General features: G+C 38.7%; 1 protein-coding gene across 2 annotated transcripts in view; it reads left to right on the top strand.

Moving 5' to 3' along the window:
* NME7 (NME/NM23 family member 7) overlaps window positions 1-22,528 on the top strand; it is a 255,456-nt gene that overhangs the window by 104,096 nt on the left and 128,832 nt on the right. For both annotated transcript variants that reach the window (XM_078441321.2, XM_078441322.2), the window contains exons 8-9: window positions 16,908-16,972; window positions 19,812-19,880. In XM_078441321.2, coding sequence (XP_078297447.2) covers window positions 16,908-16,972; window positions 19,812-19,880 — 134 coding nt within the window. The remainder of the gene's footprint in view (window positions 1-16,907; window positions 16,973-19,811; window positions 19,881-22,528) is intronic.

The raw sequence follows: 22,528 nt of genomic DNA, 5'->3' as shown, positions 1-22,528 counted from the left end.
TCAGGAAAATCTCCTAGAAATATGAAGTCGGCCTCTAATGGGACTCGTGCTTATTCCCTCCACAAGAGGGACTGGCTCTTTCAAAATTAGGAAGGATCTCGCCCTGTACTGGAGCTGGCAGTATCCTGTGGTGTCGAAACTCAGTGTTGCTTTGTGACTGAGTGATTGACTTGTTTTCTGTAGTAACCTGGCATTGACTTTGGACTTCTAATGACCTATTTGCCTCACGTTACAAAATTTTCAGTTTCTGGTCTGTCTGCCCGGTTTGCTACTTTTGTTTTTCTTGGACTGTCCTTGTTTTAAAATTGTGATCTCATTTTAGTCATGATAGCTGTTCTTGGCTTCTTTTGCTGTACCGAGCCTACCCCTGTCTTCCCAGCAAAGGAGGGATTCTTGACTGCCTTTTCCTGGAGATCTTAGATCCTACACATCTTTTCTATTGTTCCTAAGTTGGTATGGAGCCTGCTTTTATTTTCTACTCACTTAATTACAACTATCATGAATTTTAATGCACTTAGCTACCATATTGTGGGTACATCTGTAAAGCTACATTGGTTATTTTTATTGCCTTGTAGGGAATTTACATATTATGGTTCTTAGGATATTGGTAAGGATAAACGTGTATTTTAGATGTGGGTGTGTGGTGTAAGTGGAGAATCAGAAATGCTATTTGGATGAATTAGGTCTGTCTTTCATTACACCTACTTGCTACTAGAATAGATTTTACGATCAGCTAATGGAATAATTTGAGATCTTTTAAGACCTAAAAGCCTCACTAGCTCTCACTTTAACAGTTCTGCTAAATACAGACTCTCATCTGCAGTTAATTTAAAGTGATTCTACAATATCTTTGCTTACTAGAAGGCAGACACTCATAACACATTTGCATCCAAACTACTTTGCAGGTATATTTTCTCTTCCGATTAAAAATTACTGGAAGATTGGGATGTCTGGGTGGCTCAGTTGGTTGAGCATCCAACATCAGCCCAGTCTTGGTTCGTGGTTCATGGGTTCAAACCCCATCATCCGGCTCTGTGCTGACAGCTCGGAGCCTGGAGCCTGCTTTGGATTCTCCGTCTCCCTCTCTCTCTGCCCCTCTCCCACGTGTGCTCTCACTCTCTTTCCTTCTCTCTCACAAATAAATAAACATTACAAAAATTAAAAAAATTGGGGTGCCTGGGTGGCTCAGTCCATTAAGCGTCTGACTTCAGCTCAGGTCATGATCTCATGGCTTGTGAGTTCGAGCCCCACACCGGGCTCTGTGATGACAGCTCAGAGCCTGGAGCCTGCTTTGGATTCTGTGTCTCCGTCTCTCTGCCCCTCCCCTGCTCATGCTCTGTCTCTCTCTCTCTCAAAAATGAACGTTAAAAAAATAAAAAATAATTGCAGGAAGATTATTAGTGAAGTGGCATTGCCTGGGAACATATTGCTGTCTAGGAAACTGAAAGCTTTTCCACCTGTTTTTTATGCCCAAGGTTATTTGTTATGCATATCTGCTGGGATTAGTATTAAGTTCCTTGTGTTGAATTTAGTAACGCTTGTGATTTCTCTTGTATTTTGCTATTGAAATTGATCTGAACTCTTATCATCTCTAGCTCTGAGTGTCCTTTTCATGGGCTCTTGTGTCTATGAGTTGGGTTTTGTTTTCATCTATTTATACCTTCTTACTGCATGGAGTAAGCTTCACATTGATAGTAAAGGCGGTTTTCAAGTTTTCCCACGGTAGAGGGGTGCGTTCCTTGCCTGCAGGGTTGCTTGTAGGTGTATGGGTTACTGTAGAGTATGAGCATCATGATATAAAGGGAAAATATCAAGGAAAGACCTTAGTATCAGGGTAAGTTCTTTCCATAGAAAGTATTTTTTTGTCACAGTTTTAAAGAATGTCGTCCAGGAGCGCCTGGGTGGCTCAGTCGGTTAAGCGTCCGACTTCAGCCCGGGTCACGATCTCGCGGTCCGTGAGTTCGAGCCCCGCGTCGGGCTCTGGGCTGATGGCTGAGAGCCTGGAGCCTGCTTCCGATTCTGTCTCCCTCTCTCTCTGCCCCTCCCCCGTTCATGCTCTGTCTCTCTCTGTCTCAAAAATAAATAAACGTTAAAAAAAAAAAAAAAAAAAGAATGTCGTCCATCTACCTTGTTAACTACTTAACTTTTCTCTTGATGATTTTCTCTCTACCAAAGTTTTGTAGCACTGCTAATACACAGTAAAGTGATTATTGTTTCTGCTCTCTTTTTCCCTCAAATGTTGATAAGCATCAAAATGGTTAGAAGGAAAGAAAGCTTAAACTCTGAATCATTAATAAATTGGGCGATCATCCTGTGAACATTTCAAAATTTGCTAGATACAGATTTTATATTCTTCTGTTATTGATTTTATAGTATATACTCAGAAGATCAAAAAAAGGTAAATTATACATATGTAGATAATGTGTATTTTTGCATATTGTAGGGGATGCAAACTTTTACCTTTACCCTCGTAGAGTTTTTTCCGTCCTTGATGGGAAGTACGTCGCTTTCCTGCTAATATGGGGAGGATGTCTTTCATGTGGGGAATTTCATCTCCTGCTATTAGAAAAAGAAGAAAGGTCAGAGTGTTTTTCTTGCATTTGCTGAGACACTTGAGTGTCTTTAACTCACAATAGTCAATATCCCAGAGCAATGTGTTTTGGGGTGGCATGAATTATTTAATATAGATGAATTATTTAATTAAATGATATGTACATGCCGATTAAATATTTTGACTGTTGTAGTATAACATAATCAGATTCTAGGGCTGGCAGAACTTGGTTTAAATTCCGTTCTGTCTCTGGGTGCCTAGGTGGCTCAGTTGGTTAAGCGTCCAACTCTTGATTTTGGCCCAGGTCATGATCTTACAGTTCATGAGTTCGAGCCCCGCTTTGGGCTCTGCACTCACGGCACGGAGCCTGCTTGGGATTCCCTCTCTCCCTCTCTCCCTCTCTCCCTCTCTCCCTCTCTCCCTCTCTCCCTCTCTCCCTCTCTCTATGCCCCTCCCTTACACATGTGTATGTATTCTCTCTCTCTCTCTCTCTCAAAATAAATAAACCTGAAAAAATTTTTAAATAAAAGAAATTAATTCAGTTCTATCTCTTACAGGCTATTATTCTAGGGCATGTTGTTTTTCTCTTGAGTATAGTTGGTAACAATCTATAAAATGAAGGTAATAATAGTACTTGCCTCCTAGGATTGTTGTAAGGATTACATGAAATAATATGAGTAGCACATACAATACATACAAGAAAGACTAATTGTTGTCTTCTAAATTTGTGTTATCTTTCCACAGTGTAGACTGGCTTCTGATAAGTGACTGCCATGTCAGAGACTGTATTTTCTAATTTTCCTTATACAGTCCTATCACTGGTTTTTTGAAAAGGCTGTTCTCCACTGAATTGCCTTAACGTCTTTGTCAAAAACTGTATTTATGTGGATCCGGTGCTGGGTTTTCAGCTCTGTTCCATTGATCTATATGTCTGTTGCTCTTGATTACTGCAGTCTTGATTACTACAGCTATACGATAGTTAGGAAATTGAGGAGACTGATTGCTTTGACTTTTTCTTGGAATTGTTTTAGCTCTTTTAGTTCCTTTCCCTTTCCATATAATTTCAGAATAATCTTGTCTGTATCTACAAAGTATCTTGCTGGGATTTTGATAGGAATTACATGAAATCTATCAATTTGAGGAGAATTGACATCATTACTGTGTTAAGTCTTCTAAATCATGGATACTATGTGACTCCATTTATTTAGGTCTTCCAGCATTTTGCAGTTTTTTTTTTTTAATCTTTAAAAAAAATTTTTTTTAATGTTTATTCTTGAGAGAGGGAGAGAGAGCGTGCGCACACGCATGAGCAGAGAAAGAGAGGGAGACACAGAATCCAAAGCAGGCTCCAGGCTCTGAGCCGTCAGCACAGAGCCCAGTGTGGGGCTCGAACCCACAAACCGCAAGATCATGACCTGAGCTGAAGTCGGACACTCAGCCGACTGAGCCACCTAGGCACCCCATCATTTTGTAGTTTTCATAACAAATCCTGTGCATGTACTGTTAGACTTACGTCTAGTAGTTTTTGCCTTTTTGAGTGATTATAAATGATATAGTTTCAGTTTTAGTGTCCACGTTTGTTGCTCGTATGTAGATACACTGTTGATTTTTGTACGTTTGTCTTACATCCTGCAACCTCGCTGAAGTCAATTATTAGTTCTAGAATACATTTTGTAGTTTTTTGGATTTTCTGTATAGACAATGGGTCACATACAAATGGAAACAATTATGTCTCTTTCTTATCTGAATGCCTTTTTCTTTTCTTGCTTTATTTACTGGCTTAAACTTCTGGTACAATTTTGAATAAGAAAAATGAGAATGGGCATTCTTGCCTTTTACGATTAGGCATATTTTAGTTTTAGCTTTTTTGTAGATGTTCTTTATGAAATTCAGGAAGTTCCCTTCTATTCCTCTTTTTTTTCTTAGAGTTTTGACCATGAATGGGTGTTGAATTTTTTCAGAAATTTTGTTCTGCATCAGTTGATATGATCATGTAATTTTTCTTTCAAAAGCCTTTTAACATAGATGACATTGATTGATTTTTTTCTTTTTTAACAATGAACTAGGCTTACATTCCTGAAATAAACCTCACTTGGTCACGTTGCTGAATTTGATTTGCTAATATTTTGTTAAGAATTTTTGCAACTGTATTTATAACGATTTTGATATGTAGTTATATTGTTTTGTACTTTGCTTTTGGTATTGGAGTAATACTATTTTCATAAAATGAATAGGAATTACCCAGTTTATTTAAGTTTATATTGCACTTTCTTTTAGCCTAACAATGTGTTTTGAATTTATGTTTTCAAAGATTATTTAATTGCACAGAAAAAAATTCTTTAAAAATTTTAAAGTCTGAATAATAGTTGTAGGGGGCACCTGGGTGACTCAGTCGGTTGGGTGTCTGACTTTGGCTCAGGTCATGATCTCACTGCGTGTGAGTTCCAGCCCTACATTGGGCTCTGTGCTGACAGCTCAGAGCTTGGAGCCTGCTTTGGATGTGTGTCTCCCTCTCTCTCTGCCCCGCCTCCACTCACACTTGTGAGATTGCCTGTTTCATTATATTCTAACTTCTAAATATTATTGTTTGATTTGGTATATGGTTTCTTCTGATTTGTCACTCTGGGTGTTTCTTCGTGTTTCAGTCAACGCTGTTCCAATGATTCTTGAGGAAAGTACTTGTAAATTCCCAAGACTTCGAGTTTTGTTGTTAACTTTTCTGGAAATTTTCTCGTTTTATTGTGTGGTAGTCAAATAAAATGGCCCATGTAATTTGTATTTATTATAGTTACGTTGGAATGTTTAGCATATGCTTAATTTTTTAAAAAATCCACTTATGTTCATAATATTTTTCATCGAGTCTGCAAGAGTTGGAGAATGGTATGTTTCTGTTTATCTCTCTTTTATTTCTAATATTATTTTTCTTTATGAATGCCATGTCGTATATTCTGTGCATATACGTTTGTGATACTCTGGTTTTACTTTTCAAAATATCCTGAGATATTTTTCCCCTGACTTTTATTTTGTTTATTGTTAATATTGCTACCCATTTGGCTATTTTGATTTTGTTCACTATATAATTCATCTTACTTTCTATATTGTATAAATAGAACATAGTTGGGCTTTAATGTTTCACCCAAACTGAGACTGTCTTTAAGTGGGGATGTATAAGCTGATTTATCTTAGTTTTATGATTTTGATTTGTTTTTAACATTTTATGTATTAAATCAACTTTTATCCTGCCCTTTTTCCTCTCGTATGGATTTTTGTAGGGAAACTTTCTATTTCAAATTTTCCTTCAAGTTTTAAATATTCCTTATGAACCTATAGAAATTGTTTTACTGATGCATGCACCTGTCTCTAGACATAGGACCCTAGCCCTCTACAAAGTTCACTGCAGATATTTTTAGGAGTCCCTAGTGGAAGAGAGAAATCGGATAGGCTTTGTTTGTCGGATGCCACGTGAGGACCCCCTTCTCCCCTCTTTTCTTGCCCTGATTTACTCCTAGCATGTATCACTGTGTTTGCCAGATACCGCTGGCTTTGACCACACTGACTTTTCTTCTCTGGAGAACCATTGCGTCTTCCGGGCTCTGTTGTGCCTGTAGCCGATGTTGCTGTGACCCCGGAGACCTGTCTCTCCAGCATCTCCGTGCAGGCATCTCACTAGGAGTGACCCAGACTCTAGCATAGTCCCCTTGAGATGTCCTGGCAGCCCAGGGTTCTCTTGTGGAATGGGAGGCATAAGATTTTAAGGGAACTGCTAAAATTAGATTCACGGTAATTCTGGAAGCAAAGCTATGCATTCAGCTGAACTTCCACTAGTTCACTCGTGATGAGGATTATCTGCTACTGCCAACATGACCTGTTAGTGCTGTTGTGTGCCACTGGCTATGCTAAGAATTTTACGTGTAAACACACATTTAATCCTCATAACAAGGCTGTGAGGGACGAACCACGTGGTTTTTTTTTTTTTTTTAACAAATGAGGAAAGAAACCGACACCTTGTAGAGGTGAAACTGAGACAGGCCAAGGAGAGGGCTTTTCAAACTGGATTATTTTGCCAGGACTTACATCCGTGGCCTGGAGAGCAAACTGATTCTTAGCCCCTGGCCAGATATCTCGTGTGTAGTCGTTAGTAATCTTCCTCCTTCTATGCCATGCCCTGGGAGGTTTTATCCCTCTTTGGCAGCTCTAAGGCGAGAGAGAATAACTCATTTTTAACTCCGGGCTGTTTGGAGCAGTATAATCCGAATTCAATTCTTAAGGGCTGCCTTTCTGACTAAGCGCCCTTCCTTGTAGGGACGATGATGGGTAACACAGCCGAGTCAAGGTCAGTCCGCTAATATGGATTTGTTGCCCCTGACCAGATACCAGCTCAGAGGGAGAAACGATGGATTCTCAAAAATAAATACAATTTATGTATTTATTTAAAACTGAAAAAAAAATCCCATCTTTGTTTCCACTTTAGATGCAAGCTGGATTTTCTTTGTAATTTGGGGGAAAAGCTTGTCCCAATTCCCAGGACCCTCATAAAGTTGCTGCTTCCATACCCAAATAAGTCTTGGACATTATGTTAGCACCGCATTATATGTGTGCCTCATTATACCTGCTTTGGGTGACCTAGGACCCCATATCTGGCACCTGTGAATCCATCCTCGGTCATAGAAGCCTGGTGGCAGTTTGTTTTCCTCCAAGTGATACCCACCATGTCCTGTATTTAAATTGTGTGAAAATTTTGTGCCTTTGTGCTTATTGATACCCGTTGGTGTTAAAGTACCTGTTTTGTTCAATTGCCTTGCAGTTTTTTTTTTTTTTTTCCTAGTCGGTACAAACCTGTTTTAATTTAAATGGTTAAGTCTATTTCTAAAAATAGTATTTAAATTTTTTTTAATGTTTATTTATTTTTGAGGGGTGGGGCAGAGAGAGAGGGAGGCAGAGAATCTGCACTGGTGCAAAGCCTGATGGGGGGCTCGAACTCGTGAGCCGTGAGATCATGGCCTGAACCGAAGTCAGAGGCTCCACCGAGCCACCCAGGCACCCCTCTAAAAATAGTATTTGAACGTCAGTGTACCTGAATGTTTTGTTGTCAGTTTCTTCTCTTACACTCTCCAACCATGATCCTTTTCTGAACTTCGTGGACAGAGGGAGGGTTCATCTTCTAATCCCACTTACTGATCATTTGGCCATGCCTAGGATTTTTTCCAAGATAATTTGTTGTTGCCTATAAACCCTCTTATCAGAATCAGCACACATTGGAATACTGTACCTGTTGTTTTGTTTTTGTTTGTTTTCGTTTCTTTTTCAACCCTTCCCACTACAGCCTTTCTTTCTCAGGCTGCAGTATATCCTCTCCTGTGTGAGTCAGATTGTCCAAAGCGGACACTGTTAGTGCAGCTGATAGAAACCCAGCTTGAATCTACTAATTCTCATTTAACTGGACTGTTGGAAGAAGAGCAGAGGTTGAACAGGGTTTAGGGAGACGTGGTTGACAGCTCTCTTCTCTCTGGCTTTTATATTTGCTCCTTTTGATTGTCAGGTTCATGTTCTGGGTTTTTTTTGTTGTTGTTGTTGTTGAGAGACAGAGTGTGAGTGGGGGAGGGGCAGAGAGGGAGGGAGACACAGAATTGGAAGCAGGCCCCAGGCTCTGAGCTGTCAGCACAGAGCCCAATGCGGGACTCCACGAGGGGCTCAAACTCAGGAATCACAAGATCATGACCTGAGCCGAAATCTGACACCTAACTGACTGAGCCACCCAGGCGCCCCTGTCAGCTTCATGCTCTTAAGTAAGTTTTGCCCAATACCTTGGGAGAGAAGGATGGTTGCCAGCAGTGAAGGGCTTACCTACTTATGAACATAGCGGAGAGTGCTTTTTTCCCTGGTTCTAGCTTAAAAAACAAAACAAAACAAAACAGTGAAGGCCTCTGATCGGCTTTTGCCAATGATAGGCCCATTGCTGTGTGAATTGCTCTGGTCTTAGCAGAGGGCTGATAGGTCTTGCTGTTACCTTTGGACTTTTCACTGAGACCTTGGTCGTAGAGTTGTGAGGGAAAATGGCAGGCAGCTCCCATTCCAATCAAATGACCGGTGAGATCAGTTTTCTTAAAAGAGGATGGGGAGCTCTTAATCTCAGGAGAAGCAAGAGTTTTTAGAACACCAAAGCAATAGATGTCTGATATTAATGATTGGATACAGGGTGGCCATTTACAAAGAGGCTTTTGAACAATCCTAGTGAAAGGTAGACAGATAACAAACTAAGGCACTGGGAGTGGAGATGGAGAGGTGATTTGACATTCAAAAAATTTAAGAACATTCATAGAGTTATAAGCAAACCATTAAAAAACAAATTAGCTATGCAAACACCAGCCAAGGGAAAAAAAAAAAAAAAAAAGTCGTCTGCTTTGACCCTTTCGAACTTGTTTGCTGCAAGGCAGGCAATTTTACTTTTTTTTTTCTTTTTGGTACTTCATTTACATAGTTATTGTTATTTGTTCAGTCATCTGAACATTTTCTGTCTAGAACAAAGTAAAGGACATATGGTTATTGACAGTTTGTTGTTTCAAGCTGTTAAACACAGAACAGGTTTCTTAAATGCCTCTCTATCCTGCCTCCACACATAACCAACTGAATATAAAAACAGCAATATCCTTGACTCACGTCTGACTGTTCTTGGCAGAATGGCAATATTACTTGAACTATAACTTTTTTTATTCGTTTATCTGTGAACAGAATTATTCTGTGCAAGTGGTACATCTTCATGGGGCGTGGTTTAATGTGATTATAGATTTGTAATAGATGTAGATTGTAGATCTCTTTGCGTTGGTTAATGCACGAGGCTTAATCCTGCTCCCGTATTTAAATGATTCTTTTGTAATCATCTTTGTGAAACATCTTCTTTATTATAACAAGAAAGACCCTTTACGTTATCCGGGAGAGCAAATCGATTTTCATAATAATAGGTTTATTTGCCTCTTGAAATGTGGTGATGTTTGCACTAATGGTACAAAACCAAATGGTGGGTAACACTGCTGGTGCCTTAGCAAAAAGTAGCAAAAGACAGTGGAAGCAAACTGCACTAATAGTCAGGTTTTTTTTTTTATTAAATTGTCACGTGCTTGCAGAAAGAAAAGCCACTTTCGCTTAAGAATGTCCTTGATGAAACAGAAAAAATTAATTTTATTCATTCTTGACCTTCAAGTATATGTCTTTTTAATATTGTGTGTGAAGAAATGAGAAGTCTGCATAAAGCACTTTTTTCTATCCTGAAATATAATGTGATCTTTAGGACTAGTATTTGTATAACTGTTTGAGTTTTGAGCTCAACTAAAAGGCTTTTTCATGGGATATCATTTTTACCCAAAAGAATGACTGGCAGACATACTGTGGTTTTTCACACTTAGGTATTTGGCGCGAATTTTTCTTGAAATTAAGTAAGCCTGTTATTTCAGAGAAATGACAACGGACAAAAATTGTTGCCAAAGGTAAAAATGCAAAAGAAGGTAAAATGAGAAATGAAAATCATAATTATGTTCTTGCAAAAGTATATTTACCACCTTAAGCTTGACAGCTTCCTAATAACTTACAGACTATTCTGATGAAATTGGTGGCGATGTTAACAAATGTGATTTTTTTTTTCCTGATGTACTGTAATGAAATGAGTCAGCATTTGGAAGATCTGCACAACTGAGTGAACTAATATTTTCCAAAGGATCAATGTGTAATGTTATAAAATCATGCATGGGTAAAAGATTCTTTCAAAGTATAGGATAGACCTGTGAATTTTAATGCAGCAGGGTAAAAAATTCATTGGTAGAAGTTTGAAGTTATATGTTGCAGTGAGATTTTAGGAGAATACTGTTTGTCAAAGAAGAATAAATACATTTACATTAAAGGCTATTAAAATACTGTACTATTTTCTAACTAAATGTACTTTAACCAAAACAACACATAGCAGCAGATTGAAAGCTGGAACAGATGTAAGAACAAGGCTGCTTTCTATTAAGTTAGACATTAAAGAGATTTTCTAAAACGTAAAACAATGCTACACTTCTCATTAAATTTTTTTCTTAGAAAATACATTTTTTTCTCACAAAATGTTATGTATGCCAACATGTGAAGAATTTTTGTTGTATTTAAATTAACATTTAAGAATTTTCTGTTTCAATTTGTAACATAACAAATATTGACAGATATAACCTATATAAGTACAAGTTTTTTAGAATCTTTAATAATTTCTAAGAACTAAAGTGTCCATGAGGCCAAAAAGTTGTGAGAACTTCTGGCCTATTGGGTAAAATCCAAACCTCTAAATATGGTCTATAAGTCCTTCTGTCAATGGTTTCTACCACCTCCCCTGCCTTCTCTCCTTGTTTCCCCTCCACCAAGATACATACATCGCTGTATCTGTGCCCAGCGCTCTCTTTGTCATGAACGTCCATCTTCTTCCCACTCTCTGTCTAAAGCAGTCTCCCACATGTTGCTTAGGACATTTATCTCTGGCAATACTCTTTGTCATAAATTCTACTTTATCTGAAATTAATGTGACCACTGCAGCTCTCTTGTACCTATTGTTTGCATGGTATTTTTTTCCATCATTTATTTTCAACCTATATGTGTCTTTATATTTAAAGTTGTTTTTTTTTTGTTAATAGCATATAGTTGAATCTTGTTAATTCATCTAAAATCTCTGCCTTAAATGGGAATTTTTAGTGCACTAACATTTAATGTAATTATTGCTATGATTGGTTTTAGGTTTACTGTTTTATTATTTGTTTTCTATTCTCCTTGCCCCCCTTCCTTCTTTGGATTAACTGATATCTGATATGTATTAAATTCATGTACATTTTAAACCTACAATACAATGCTAAAATTTTTGCTTTAATCAGACGTGTTTTTTTTAAGTAGGCTTTTTTTTTTTTTTTTTAAGTAGGCTTCCTACCCAGTGCAGAGCCCAACACAGGGCTTGGACTTAAGACCCTGAGATTAAGACCTGAGCTGAGATCAGGAGTCGCTTAACTGACTGAGCCACCCATGTGCCCCCATTAGCCATGTGTATTTTAAAGAAATTAAGAGGAAAAAAAATAATCTTTTGTATTTACCCACATAGTTACTTTTAATTATGCTCATTTCTCCTGAGGGTCCTATTTTTAATCTTGTTACATTTTCCTTCAAGTTAAATAATTTCCCATTATCATTTCTTGAAGTAGGAGTTTGGTAAAAACAAATTCCTTTAGGGTTCTTTTTTCTCAAAGTGTCTTTATTTTATCATGCTTCTTGAAGTTTTGTGCTGGGCATGGAATTTCACATTGACAGTTTATTTTTCTTATAGCACATTAAAAATGCTTAGCTGTCCACCTGCCTCCAGGAGAGGGAGAAGTCAGCAGTCATTAAAATTGTTATTCCCTGTATACAGTGAGTCATTTTCTCTGGCTGCTCCAAAGACTTTCTTTATTTTTTATTATTAGACGCTGGATGATGATATGCCTAGTTTTTTTTTTTTTTTTTTTTTTTCTTTGAGATTGGTTTAAAAAAGCACAAAGTGGATTCAATAGGTCAACAAATTTGGAAAAAATTCAGCCATTATATCTCTAAATATTTTCTGTATTATTTTAGACTCCAGTTACATGTATGTTAGGCTTTTTGGTGTTGCTTCAGCCTGATACTCTGTTCATTGTTTTTCAAAAATTGTCTGTTCTTTCTTCAAATGGGATAGTTTCTGTTGATCTCTCTTCAGATCGATTGACTCTTTTTATGTCTAAATTTATTCTGCTCTTACGTCTCTACTGTGGATTTTGTAGTTCAGATGTTGCATTTTTCGTTTTTATTGTTTTTATTTGATCCTGTTTGTAGTTCTTAATCTCTGTTGATATTCCCTATCTTTTCATGTATTTTGAGTGTACTTCTCTTTTATTCGCTAAGCAGTTATAACGGTAACTTTAAAATCTTTGTTTCTTAATTGTAACATCTGCATCATCCGAGGTTGGTCTTCATCGATTCTCTTTTGTCTTGGAATAGGTCATGTTCTTCTGTGTCCTCGTGTTTCAAATAATTATGCATCATATCCTGAATGTTATGAATGAGATATTGTAAAATTATGGATATTGTCATCTTCTTGAAAGATATATTGATATTTTAAATGCAACCAGTAAACGTGCTGAATTGATCGGGCAATCTCTGTTCCCGCTTTGGTGGGTGGTAACTCAAAGCCTCGTTCAGTCCTTTCAATCATAGCTGGGCTTTTTGGAGTCTGCTTCATGCCTGAATGCTTCAGTTTTCCCAAGATTTGAGCAACGTTTATACACAGAAGTCAGGCTTTCTTCTCTGGCTTCTCTTTTTCCTGGGATTATCCGTCTACTCACTTTCCAGTGGCCATGGTTGCCTAAACCTTGTCTTCTAGTTCTTTAAATTTGCTACTTCTCTGGGTTTTCAATCAGAGTTTCAGTGTAGACTGTGGCTTTCTCCTCAGCCTAAATACTGCAAAAACAGGGAACCCACTCAGTACCTCCACGTACTTGTATTGTTATGTTTTTTTTCCCCAGAGGTTTTTTTTTTTTTTTTTTTTTTTTTAACGTTTATTTATTTTTGAGACAGGGAGAGACAGAGCATGAACGGGGGAGGGTCAGAGAGAGAGGGAGACACAGAATCTGAAACAGGCTCCAGGCTCTGAGTTGTCAGCACAGAGCCCGACGCGGGGCTCGAACTCACAGACCGCGAGATCATGACCTGAGCCGAAGTCGGCCGCTTAACCGACTGAGCCACCCAGGCGCCCCTTCCCCAGAGTTTATAGTTATTATCTGAGGGAAGGTTATATTCCAATAGGAGCTACTCAGCCATAGCAGAAACAGAACTCTCCTTTTTTCCTCCCCGCTTTTTATATTTAAAAAGCCTACCTTTACTTGAAGAAAAAATAGTCACCTAGGTATTTTTCTAATTGATTGGGGGTTCTTTTGTTTTTTGTTTTTTTATTTTGTTTGTTTTTGCATTTACCTTAAGTATATTTTGGGTTATTGTTTGTATATGGCATGAAATAAGTGTGAACTTTTTCTCTCAGATCATTAAGCCAACATTTTTAAATAATCCTTTTCCCTCTTCCTAACTTTAATTGCCCATTTGTAATTTTCCAGTGTTTTCAAGTGTTTTGGTGTTTGTTTGCTCCGAAGAGTCTTAGAGTTCTTTAGGTCTGCACCAAGCAGAGCCGCGATTGTTTCTTTGGTTATTTCTGAATTCAGTGAACAGTATTTATGCAACACCTATACTACATGCTGGATACAACGCTGGGCGCTGGAGATAAAATGAGAACTGAAATGAACGTGGTCCTTGCCTTAGGGAGTTACATTGCCCAGCGAATTTTACATACCAGGCTTCCACGTATGCGTTTCTTTTTCTCATTAAACTTGTAGAAAGACAGTGGGATTTGGAGATACACTAACATTATGATTTCAGGCAAGTTATCGATCCTCCAAAACCTGATAGGAGTGTTGCTTTAAGGATTAAATGCTATCAATTCATAAGAAAGAGCTCAGTCCCCAGTAATTGTTAATCAATTTTTTCTTTCCTAACTAATATTTTTCCTGTTGATTAACGACTTAGAATTTTGGCTCACATTCTCATATCCAATATCATCTGAGTCTTTGGTGCAGATTTTTAGTGGGTTATCTAATTTCTTTTTCCTAACACTCTTAATACATATCTTTCAAGTGTCTCTAATGTCAGCATGCCATCCTGCTTATGCCGAAGGCTTTATCTGCATTCCCAGGGCCCTTAATCTCCTTTAATTCTGGACTGTCCCTCCATTCTAAGAATTTCCCCCTCTGTTTGATATGGCGATACTACTGTAATATTTTACTCTTTAATTTCCTGCACATCTCTTTTTATATACCCTTCTTTACTCATTTTCATTCTTTAACTCCCAAACTTTAGATATTTTCTCAAAAATCATTCCTCCCAGGTTGTTTTTTTGGTTTTGGTTTGTTTTTGCGTTTCCTCTTCTTTTTGTCAAACCAGCAGACCTCTGTTCTCCTCATTTCAGCTCTAACCTGTCTTCACTCCTCATTATTAGCCTTCTACCTGTCTAGCTATTGGATGTAATCCCTTATCACCTATTTGGAATAGGGAGTGTATTCACTCATTCATCAATCATTTTTTAGTCACTGGATATGCTGTCTTCTCAAACACTGATCAGTGTTCTGTTCTAAGATTCTATGTTCAGAATAATTTGCTGCCTTTCCCCTTAATTGTTGGTTCATAACCTCCGTGGCAGCTTTCAGTGTGTAATCTGAAACTGGCCCCTGAACTCATAAGGAGGGACGGAAGAAACAGGAAGCCCACTCCAGATTGGCAGGTGGCAGTCTCAGAAAGCAAGGAAACTTACATGCAAGGCTTGCGTTGGGCAGCAGCCAGGCAAGTGGATCCCACATCCACCTTCCAAATCTTAAAAAGTTTCTATAGAGGCCTTCTGGGTTCAGTCACGCATACCATGTAGGTATTCTCAGCACCACATCCTTATCTCAAGGCTGTGTCCTTGGAGCAGCCTCTGGGAGTGGGAAAGGCAAGCAGAATGCACATTCCAAGGATGGGGGAGGGAGCAAGGAGCCCTGGAGTGCCCGGGTCCAGCTCACTCGTCAGCTGGCCATCATTCCATCTTGGTGGCCTTCCCCAGGAGCTCAATCAGTTTGTTTTTCTTACTTGTTTTCTTCTTAGAGATGCTATCAACCTTTCAGTCACTTGGACTCAAAACCTTTATTTCTACATCTTCACGCTCTGTGTTCAATTTAGTCCTGTTAATTCTTCTTTGGAAATGTCTTATATTAATTACTTCTTTCTCTAGTGCTGCCATCCAAGTTCAGTGAGCATGCTAGATGATTTCAAAAGCCTTTGTTATTCTGTCTTTTATTCCTTTTCAGACTAGCTTGCCTGTCATTATTACATCGGTAATCTTCCTATAACACTATTTGTCCTGTATTCTTCCGCTCAACATTTTCAGTGACTCTCCGTCTCTTTTGGCAGTGTTTCCTCTGGAGGAAAAATATTCTGATGGACCCCCAGTGTTGACATAAATTATTGTAATTATAGTGCAACTTAAATATGTCCAAATATAAAACTAAATATAAACCTTTGTGCATGCAACTGTACAGCTGAAGCAATTTACAAATTCATCACCAACAAAACTATAAAATGGATAAAATTTAAGTTAACAACACTGATTGGATCAAGGATATTTGACAAAACTCAGTCACCAAACTCAACGCCGATATGATGCGGACTGCTGTGAGTTGGCGTGGGCCTGTTCTACCCTTCGGACTTCTGAGAAACCTTTGTTTTTTTCACAATACACCCTGGTATCATTTGGTCTTCCCTTGGTACAAATGCATCATTTGAGAAATAGATCTATCATTGTATTTTTTTTTTTTCCCCTTCTATCCCTCAGTCTGCTGCAATTATAATAGCCCTACTTGGCTGCAGTAAAATAGTAAATAAAAGTAAATAAAACGGATACTCTTTGGTGATGTTGGGTTACTAGGTGAGCATCAAGGTCGTTCCAGAATATATGGGATAGGGGTGCGCATGTGTGGGTGTGGGTTTAGTTGACTTGGAAAAAAGAAGCTTAGAAGATTTTTATACTAAACTAATGGAATTTCAAAATCAGTCCTAGACTCCCAGAATCTACAGACCCTATTATAAAAAGTGCTGATCTGTGGGATAAGGACCCAGTTCCTCATGTTGATATCCAAGGCCTTCATCAATTTGAATGAAGTCTCTTTTCCTTTTCAGCTGTTTTCTTTTTATCTTTTTCTGACTTCTTCCTCTCATGTGAGCACGCTCACATGTTCTTAGACCTGAGCCTTCTGTCCTTTTATACCTGTGTCCCCATGTAATCCCATCTATCTACAGCCTTTAAGTACCATTTCATGCTCTCATTTCCCCTTAAAGCTTCTGCTACCCTTCAGTTATAATTTGATTTTTCTTCTTTTACCTCATCCTGGGAACTCCCATTACCCAGTACTTTGGCATTTCATTTCATCTTTTTTTTTTTTTGTAATGTCATTGTCAGTGGTTTATTTTGCATGTTCCCTATGTCACTAGACTTCAGGGGTCTTAAAGTCAAAATAATACCTTAAAGATCATTTACATCATCTTCAGGATAATTGTTGGTATTCTGAAGTACTTACTTGGTAAATCAAATGATTACACGTGGTGCTCAATAGTAGGGATTTAGTTTCCCTTAGAAAAATAAGTGGTTTCTTCATATAGAGTGTAAGCAAAGTGCCCCGATGTAGAAAATTTGCATTTCTAAGAAACTAAAATGCCTTGGCAATGTTGTATTGTATTTTTGCACTCATTTGTTCTGTATTTTTAGGACTCCTGGGAAAGATCCTCATGGCTATCCGGGATGCAGGTTTTGAAATCTCAGCTATGCAGATGGTAGGTAGTTTGCAGTGAGTCATAACCTATTGAGAGATTTTTTAAAAAATGTTTTACATTGAATTTTCTCTGTGCACTTGTGAACTCAGCACATTAAAAAGAAAAAGATATAGTTACTGAACCTGATAACCTTATAATAAAAAATGTTTTTGAGATGATTTTACCCACATAATCTTTCACTGAGAGAACTAAAATTCAAAGGGTAATTTAAGCTTATAAAATCGGTTTATAAAATTCCTGGGACTTTAGTTGCACAATGAATATAGACAGAAACAATGTAGGTAGTTCCTACAAACAAAAAATAGAGTTAAGTTGAGTAGTTATAATGAATTTTTGGTGGCCTGGATTGGTGACTGAGAAGAGAATGGAGAAGGAGAATCGGTTGAGATTTTTTGTCCCCCTAACCAGGGCCTTTTGCTGGTTTCTGGACTTTCCCTCAGAACCTTCTTTGGAGTTAGTGCATTTCAGCCCCTCTGTTGGCGGTCACACCATTGGACCTGCAGGGCCCACGGCTGTTCTCGAATCGCCCTGTGGACACGTTTGTAGGAAGCTCTTCACTGAACAAACAACATCACACCTTTTGAGCTCACACCTTTGTTCTCTACTTACCCGTGCACTTGACAAGAAATTGGGTACCAATTGTTACAGGAATCCGATAAACCGTGTTTCAAGGCCAGCAAGTTTATGCTGTTTTGATAGTGAATTACCAGCTTTGGAGCTGAGATTTTCCATATATATATATGTATATATACATATATATATATGTATAATTTATATGTTCTTTTTCTGAAAAGGAACTGCTTTTGATTTCTTTTAAGTCTTAGGATCATCCAAAATCAGGGGTCAGAGCAGTAACCAAGATTCTGACCACTTTGTGTCCTGATTAGTGGGAATGCCTACAAGCCAAAAAGAGATCAGAAATATCAACTGGTTTGCAGTCATCGGGCAAAACTTGGAGACTAATGACAGAGTTGATATTTGAAGAACCTTATCTAGGATTATGAAGAAATTGTTAGGCAAAACGTTCTAAAAATATTGGATTGGTGTTATAGTCACAGGATTATAGGACCTAACCCTGCTTTAAAAGTATGTATTTTGTAGCAAATTTAGATTTAAATATTGATCTGACTCTAGGCCTACAAGCTAGCATGATTATTGGCCATAGTAGGTGCTCAGTGAAAACAAGAATAATAATAAAAAAGATTAATTGCACCTATAGGGGAGGCATGGTTGCTTAGTGGCAATCACAGCCCTTGAGCCTGGGAGTCAGGAAGCTCTATTTGTTTGTTTGTTTCTTTCTTTCTATTTTAATGTTTGTTTATTTTTGAGAGAGAGAGAGAGGAGGAACAGAGAGAGGGAGACACGGAATCTGAAGCAGCCTCCAGGCTCTGAGCTGTCAGCATAGAGCCTGATGCGGGGCTTGAGCTCACAAAGTATGAGATCATGACCTGAGCTGAAGTCGGAGGCTTAACCGACAGAACCACTCAGGTGCCCTGGGAAGCTCTGTTTCTGAATCATGGGTCAGCTGCCCTCTAGACTCGTGGGTCTGCCGGTCAGTGAGAACATTATTGTTTGCCTCAATGGATTATTTTACAAATCAAATGAAAATTAAAATAAATCGCAAATTAAATTAAAATAACCCTACACAATGCCTCGTGGAATTTCCAATACAAAATATAAGTATTTAAATTATATATTCTGTTATTATTTTGTTATATTAAAAATTCAACAAGTTGTGGGAATGTAGGCTAAAACACTGAAATCGCAACAAAATTCACTGAGGAAGGACAGAGAGAGAGGGAGAGAGAGAGAATCCCAAGCAGGGTTCCTGCTGACAGTACAGAGCCCGACACGGGACTCCATCCCACAAACCATGAGATCATGACCTGAGCCGAAATCAAGAGTTAGAAGCTTAACTGACTGAGCCACCCAGGTACCCCTAAAATTTTAAATTCTGAGCCAATTTAAAAAAAAATTAAGGTCTTAGTTCTTGAGACCCTAGGACTTATTTTTTGTTTATTATTTATTTTGACTGTCACTGTCAGTGCAGAGCCTGACCCGGTGCTTGATCCCATGAACCGGGAGATCATGACCTGAGCCTAAATCAACAGTTGCATGTTTAACCGACTGAGCCACTCAGGTGCTCCAACCCTAGAACTTAATGAAATTTTATTTTTAATTAAATTTGAATCCAGCCTGGATAAGAAAGAGTCTTTATAGATTTATCTTATAAGCATTCTCTTACAATTCGTTTTGAATTTCGATTTCCAGACGACTCGTGTAAATGCTAAGTAGGGATTTTTCTAAATGTTTGGGAGGAAAAGGGTACTATTTCTGGCCGCTGCAAAATTGGAAGTACATTGCATTAGTAATAGTTCTGCTTCTGCTCATCTATCAGTAAACAACACGACACTGTATATACATTTTTTCGTGTGCATGGAGAATGAGGCTTTATTCAAAGAGAGGTATAGTGTAGTGGCTAAGGGCATGACAGGTGAGGTCAGACTGCTTGAGATGGAACACACAGATCTGAAGGTTACATAACCCTTACGTACATCGTGTGACTGATGTCATGGGGTTGTTGAGGGGATTAAATGAGATGATGGCGTGCAGGTCCTAGAACAATATTTGATATATCAAGTGCTCGATAAATGTTACGCATTTTTATCATTGATGAGTTTATCTTCAACGACACTTTTTCAGGGTATTTAATTTGCGCAAGGTTTAGATTTTACAGAAAATACATCCAGGAGGTCTTAAGTGTCGAGTTCTAAGCGTGGCACATTTTGCGTCCTTTTATTGGTTGACTTTTGTTCTGTTTCGTTTTGTTTCAATATAGTTCAACATGGATCGAGTTAACGTTGAAGAGTTTTATGAAGTTTATAAAGGAGTAGTGTCTGAGTATAATGTAAGTATCAAAGCGAATGTGAGGCATCGGTACTGAAAACAGTTTGTGTATCTTAAATGTTGGGGATCTCATCTGAAATTTATTCATAATCAGGAAGGTATTTACGAGCCCACCAGTTGCTAGCTGGTCATATCCAGTGACTGAGGCATTCTTATCCCTGAGAGCCACTGGCTCAGCTATTAAAATATCATGTTGTTTCATTTATGAAACAAAAATATACAGGTGTGCAAGAAAATCACGAAAGACCTTGCTGGCATAGTGACACCCTTAGACGTTATCTATGAAGTTAATAATATTCTCAGGGTAGAAGACTCTCCAGGATGCTTTAGAAAGTTAAAAGCAAATAGTTCTTAATGGTACAGTATAACTCCACAGCAGTATTTAACATCCATTTTAACGGTATAAATGCAGGTAGAATCATCCGAAAATATGGCTGAGACTGAAGAAGTATATTTATTTTATTTTTATTTTTTTAAGTTTATTAATTTATTTTGGGAGAGAGAAAGAGAGGGGGAGGGCCAGAGAAAGAAGGAGACAGAGAGAATCCCAGGCAGGCTGTGCCCCGTCAGTGTATAGCCCAATGTGGGGCTCGAACTCACAAACCGTGAGGTCATGACCTGAGCCAAAATCCGGAGTCTGATGCTTCATTGACTGAGCCACCCAGGTGCCCCTGAAGAAATACTTATTTTTCTGGGAAAGCCTTTATCTTTCCTTCTATTCTGAATGACAGTCTTGTTGGACAAAGCATTCTTGGCTGCATATTTTTCCTATTTGGCACATTTAATCCCTTCTGCCCTGCCAAGTTTCAGTGGACAGGTCTGCTACTACCCTTGTGTGTGCACCCTTTTAGGTTAAGGACGGTTGGTCTCTGGCTGCTTTCAGAATTCTCTCTTTAGCTTTGTAGTTTGCCAATTTCACTGTGATACGTCATGGTGTTGACCTGTTCCTGTTGATTTGGAAGGGAGGTCTCTGTGCCTCTTGGACTTGGATGCCTGTTTCCTTCCCCAGACTAGGGAAGTTCTCAGCTATAATTTGTTCAAATAAACCTTTTGTCCCTGTCTCTTGCTTTTCTTCTGGAATTCCTATGGTATGGATATTGTTTGGTTTCATGGAATCACTTAGCACTTTAAATTTTTTTTTTTAATGTTTATTTTCGAGAGAGAGAGAGAGACAGAATGCGAGCAGGGGAGGGGCAGAAAAAGAGGGAGACACAGAATCTGATGCAGGCTCTAGGCTCTGAGCTGTCAGCACAGAGCCCGATGTGGGGCTCAAACTCGTGAACCATGAGATCATGACCTGAGCCGAAGTCGGACACTTAACCGAGTGAGCCACCCAGGTGCCCCTGGAATCACTTAGCTCTTTAACTCTCCCCCTGTGATCTAGTAATTTCCTTTCCCTCTGTTTTTCGGCTTCATCATTTTCCATAATTGTATCTTCTATTTCACTTGTTCTCTACTCGGCTTCTTCCATCCTCACTGTCACTGTATCTAGTTAATTTTGCATCTCATTTATAGCATTTCTTTTTATTTTTTTATTTTTTTTTAATGTTTTTATTTGTTTTTGACGAGAGACAGAATGAGCAGGGGAGGGGTACGGAGAGGGAGACACAGAATCTGAAGAAGGTTCCAGGCTCTAAGCTGTCAGCACAGACCCTGATGCGGGGCTTGAACTCACAAGCTGTGAGATCATGACCCGAGCTGAAGTCCAGATGCCTAACCGACTGAGCCACACAGACACATTATAGCATTTCTTTTTTTTTTTTTTTTAATTTTTTTTTTAACATTTATTTATTTTTGAGACAGAGAGAGAGCATGAACAGGGGAGGGTCAGAGAAAGAGGGAGACACAGAATCTGAAACAGGCTCCCGGCTCTGAGCCGTCAGCCCAGAGCCCGACGTGGGGCTGAACCCATGGACCGCGAGATCATGACCTGAGCCGAAGTTGGACGCTTAACCGACTGAGCCACCCAGGCGCCCTGCATTATAGCATTTCTTAATTCATCCTGACTAGTTCTTAGATCCTTGACCTCTACAATAAGACATTCCTTGGGGCCTACAATGCTGTTTTCAAGCCCAGCTATTAGTCTTACGACTGTTATGCTAAATTCTTGTTCAGATATATTGTTTATGTCTGTTTTGTGCAAGCCTCTGGCTGTCATTTCTCCCTGAATTTTCTTTTGAGGAGAATTCTTCCCTTTTGTCATCTTGGCTGTGTTTCTGTCTTTTGTGTGTTTTAATAGCTTGTTATATATCCTGCACCTGAGAGTACTACTATATTAAAAAGGGGTCACACACTGTCCAGGGCCTGGCACTTCAGGAAGCGTTTTTGGTGTATGTTGCATTCACTCTGTTGTTGCATTTTTGCTGCTCTTTCCCGATGGTCGGTCGTCTGCAGAGCTCCCCCTTGCTTGTAGCGGTGGGGTGTTCGGACCTTCAGCCAGGTGTGTGCTTTGATTTGTTTGTTGAAGTAACCGTGGAAGAAAAGTAAAAAGTCAGGGGGAACCTGATCCCAAACAAAAAGAAAAATCGAAGGGGAGAAAAGAGGGCGAAACAGAGAATCAGCTAAATCCAGAGAAAGAGAAAGGAAAATAAAAAAGAGTAAGAGAAAAGGTGTAAAAAGAATAGAGTAAAAGTGCCGGCTACCTGGCTT

Source organism: Panthera onca, chromosome F1 (assembly GCF_046562875.1).
Source record: "Panthera onca isolate mPanOnc1 chromosome F1, mPanOnc1 haplotype 2, whole genome shotgun sequence".
NCBI classification, from domain to species: domain Eukaryota; kingdom Metazoa; phylum Chordata; class Mammalia; order Carnivora; family Felidae; genus Panthera; species Panthera onca.
The sequence above is the reverse complement of the archived record's forward strand: the minus strand, read 5'-3'. Positions and strand labels throughout refer to the sequence as shown.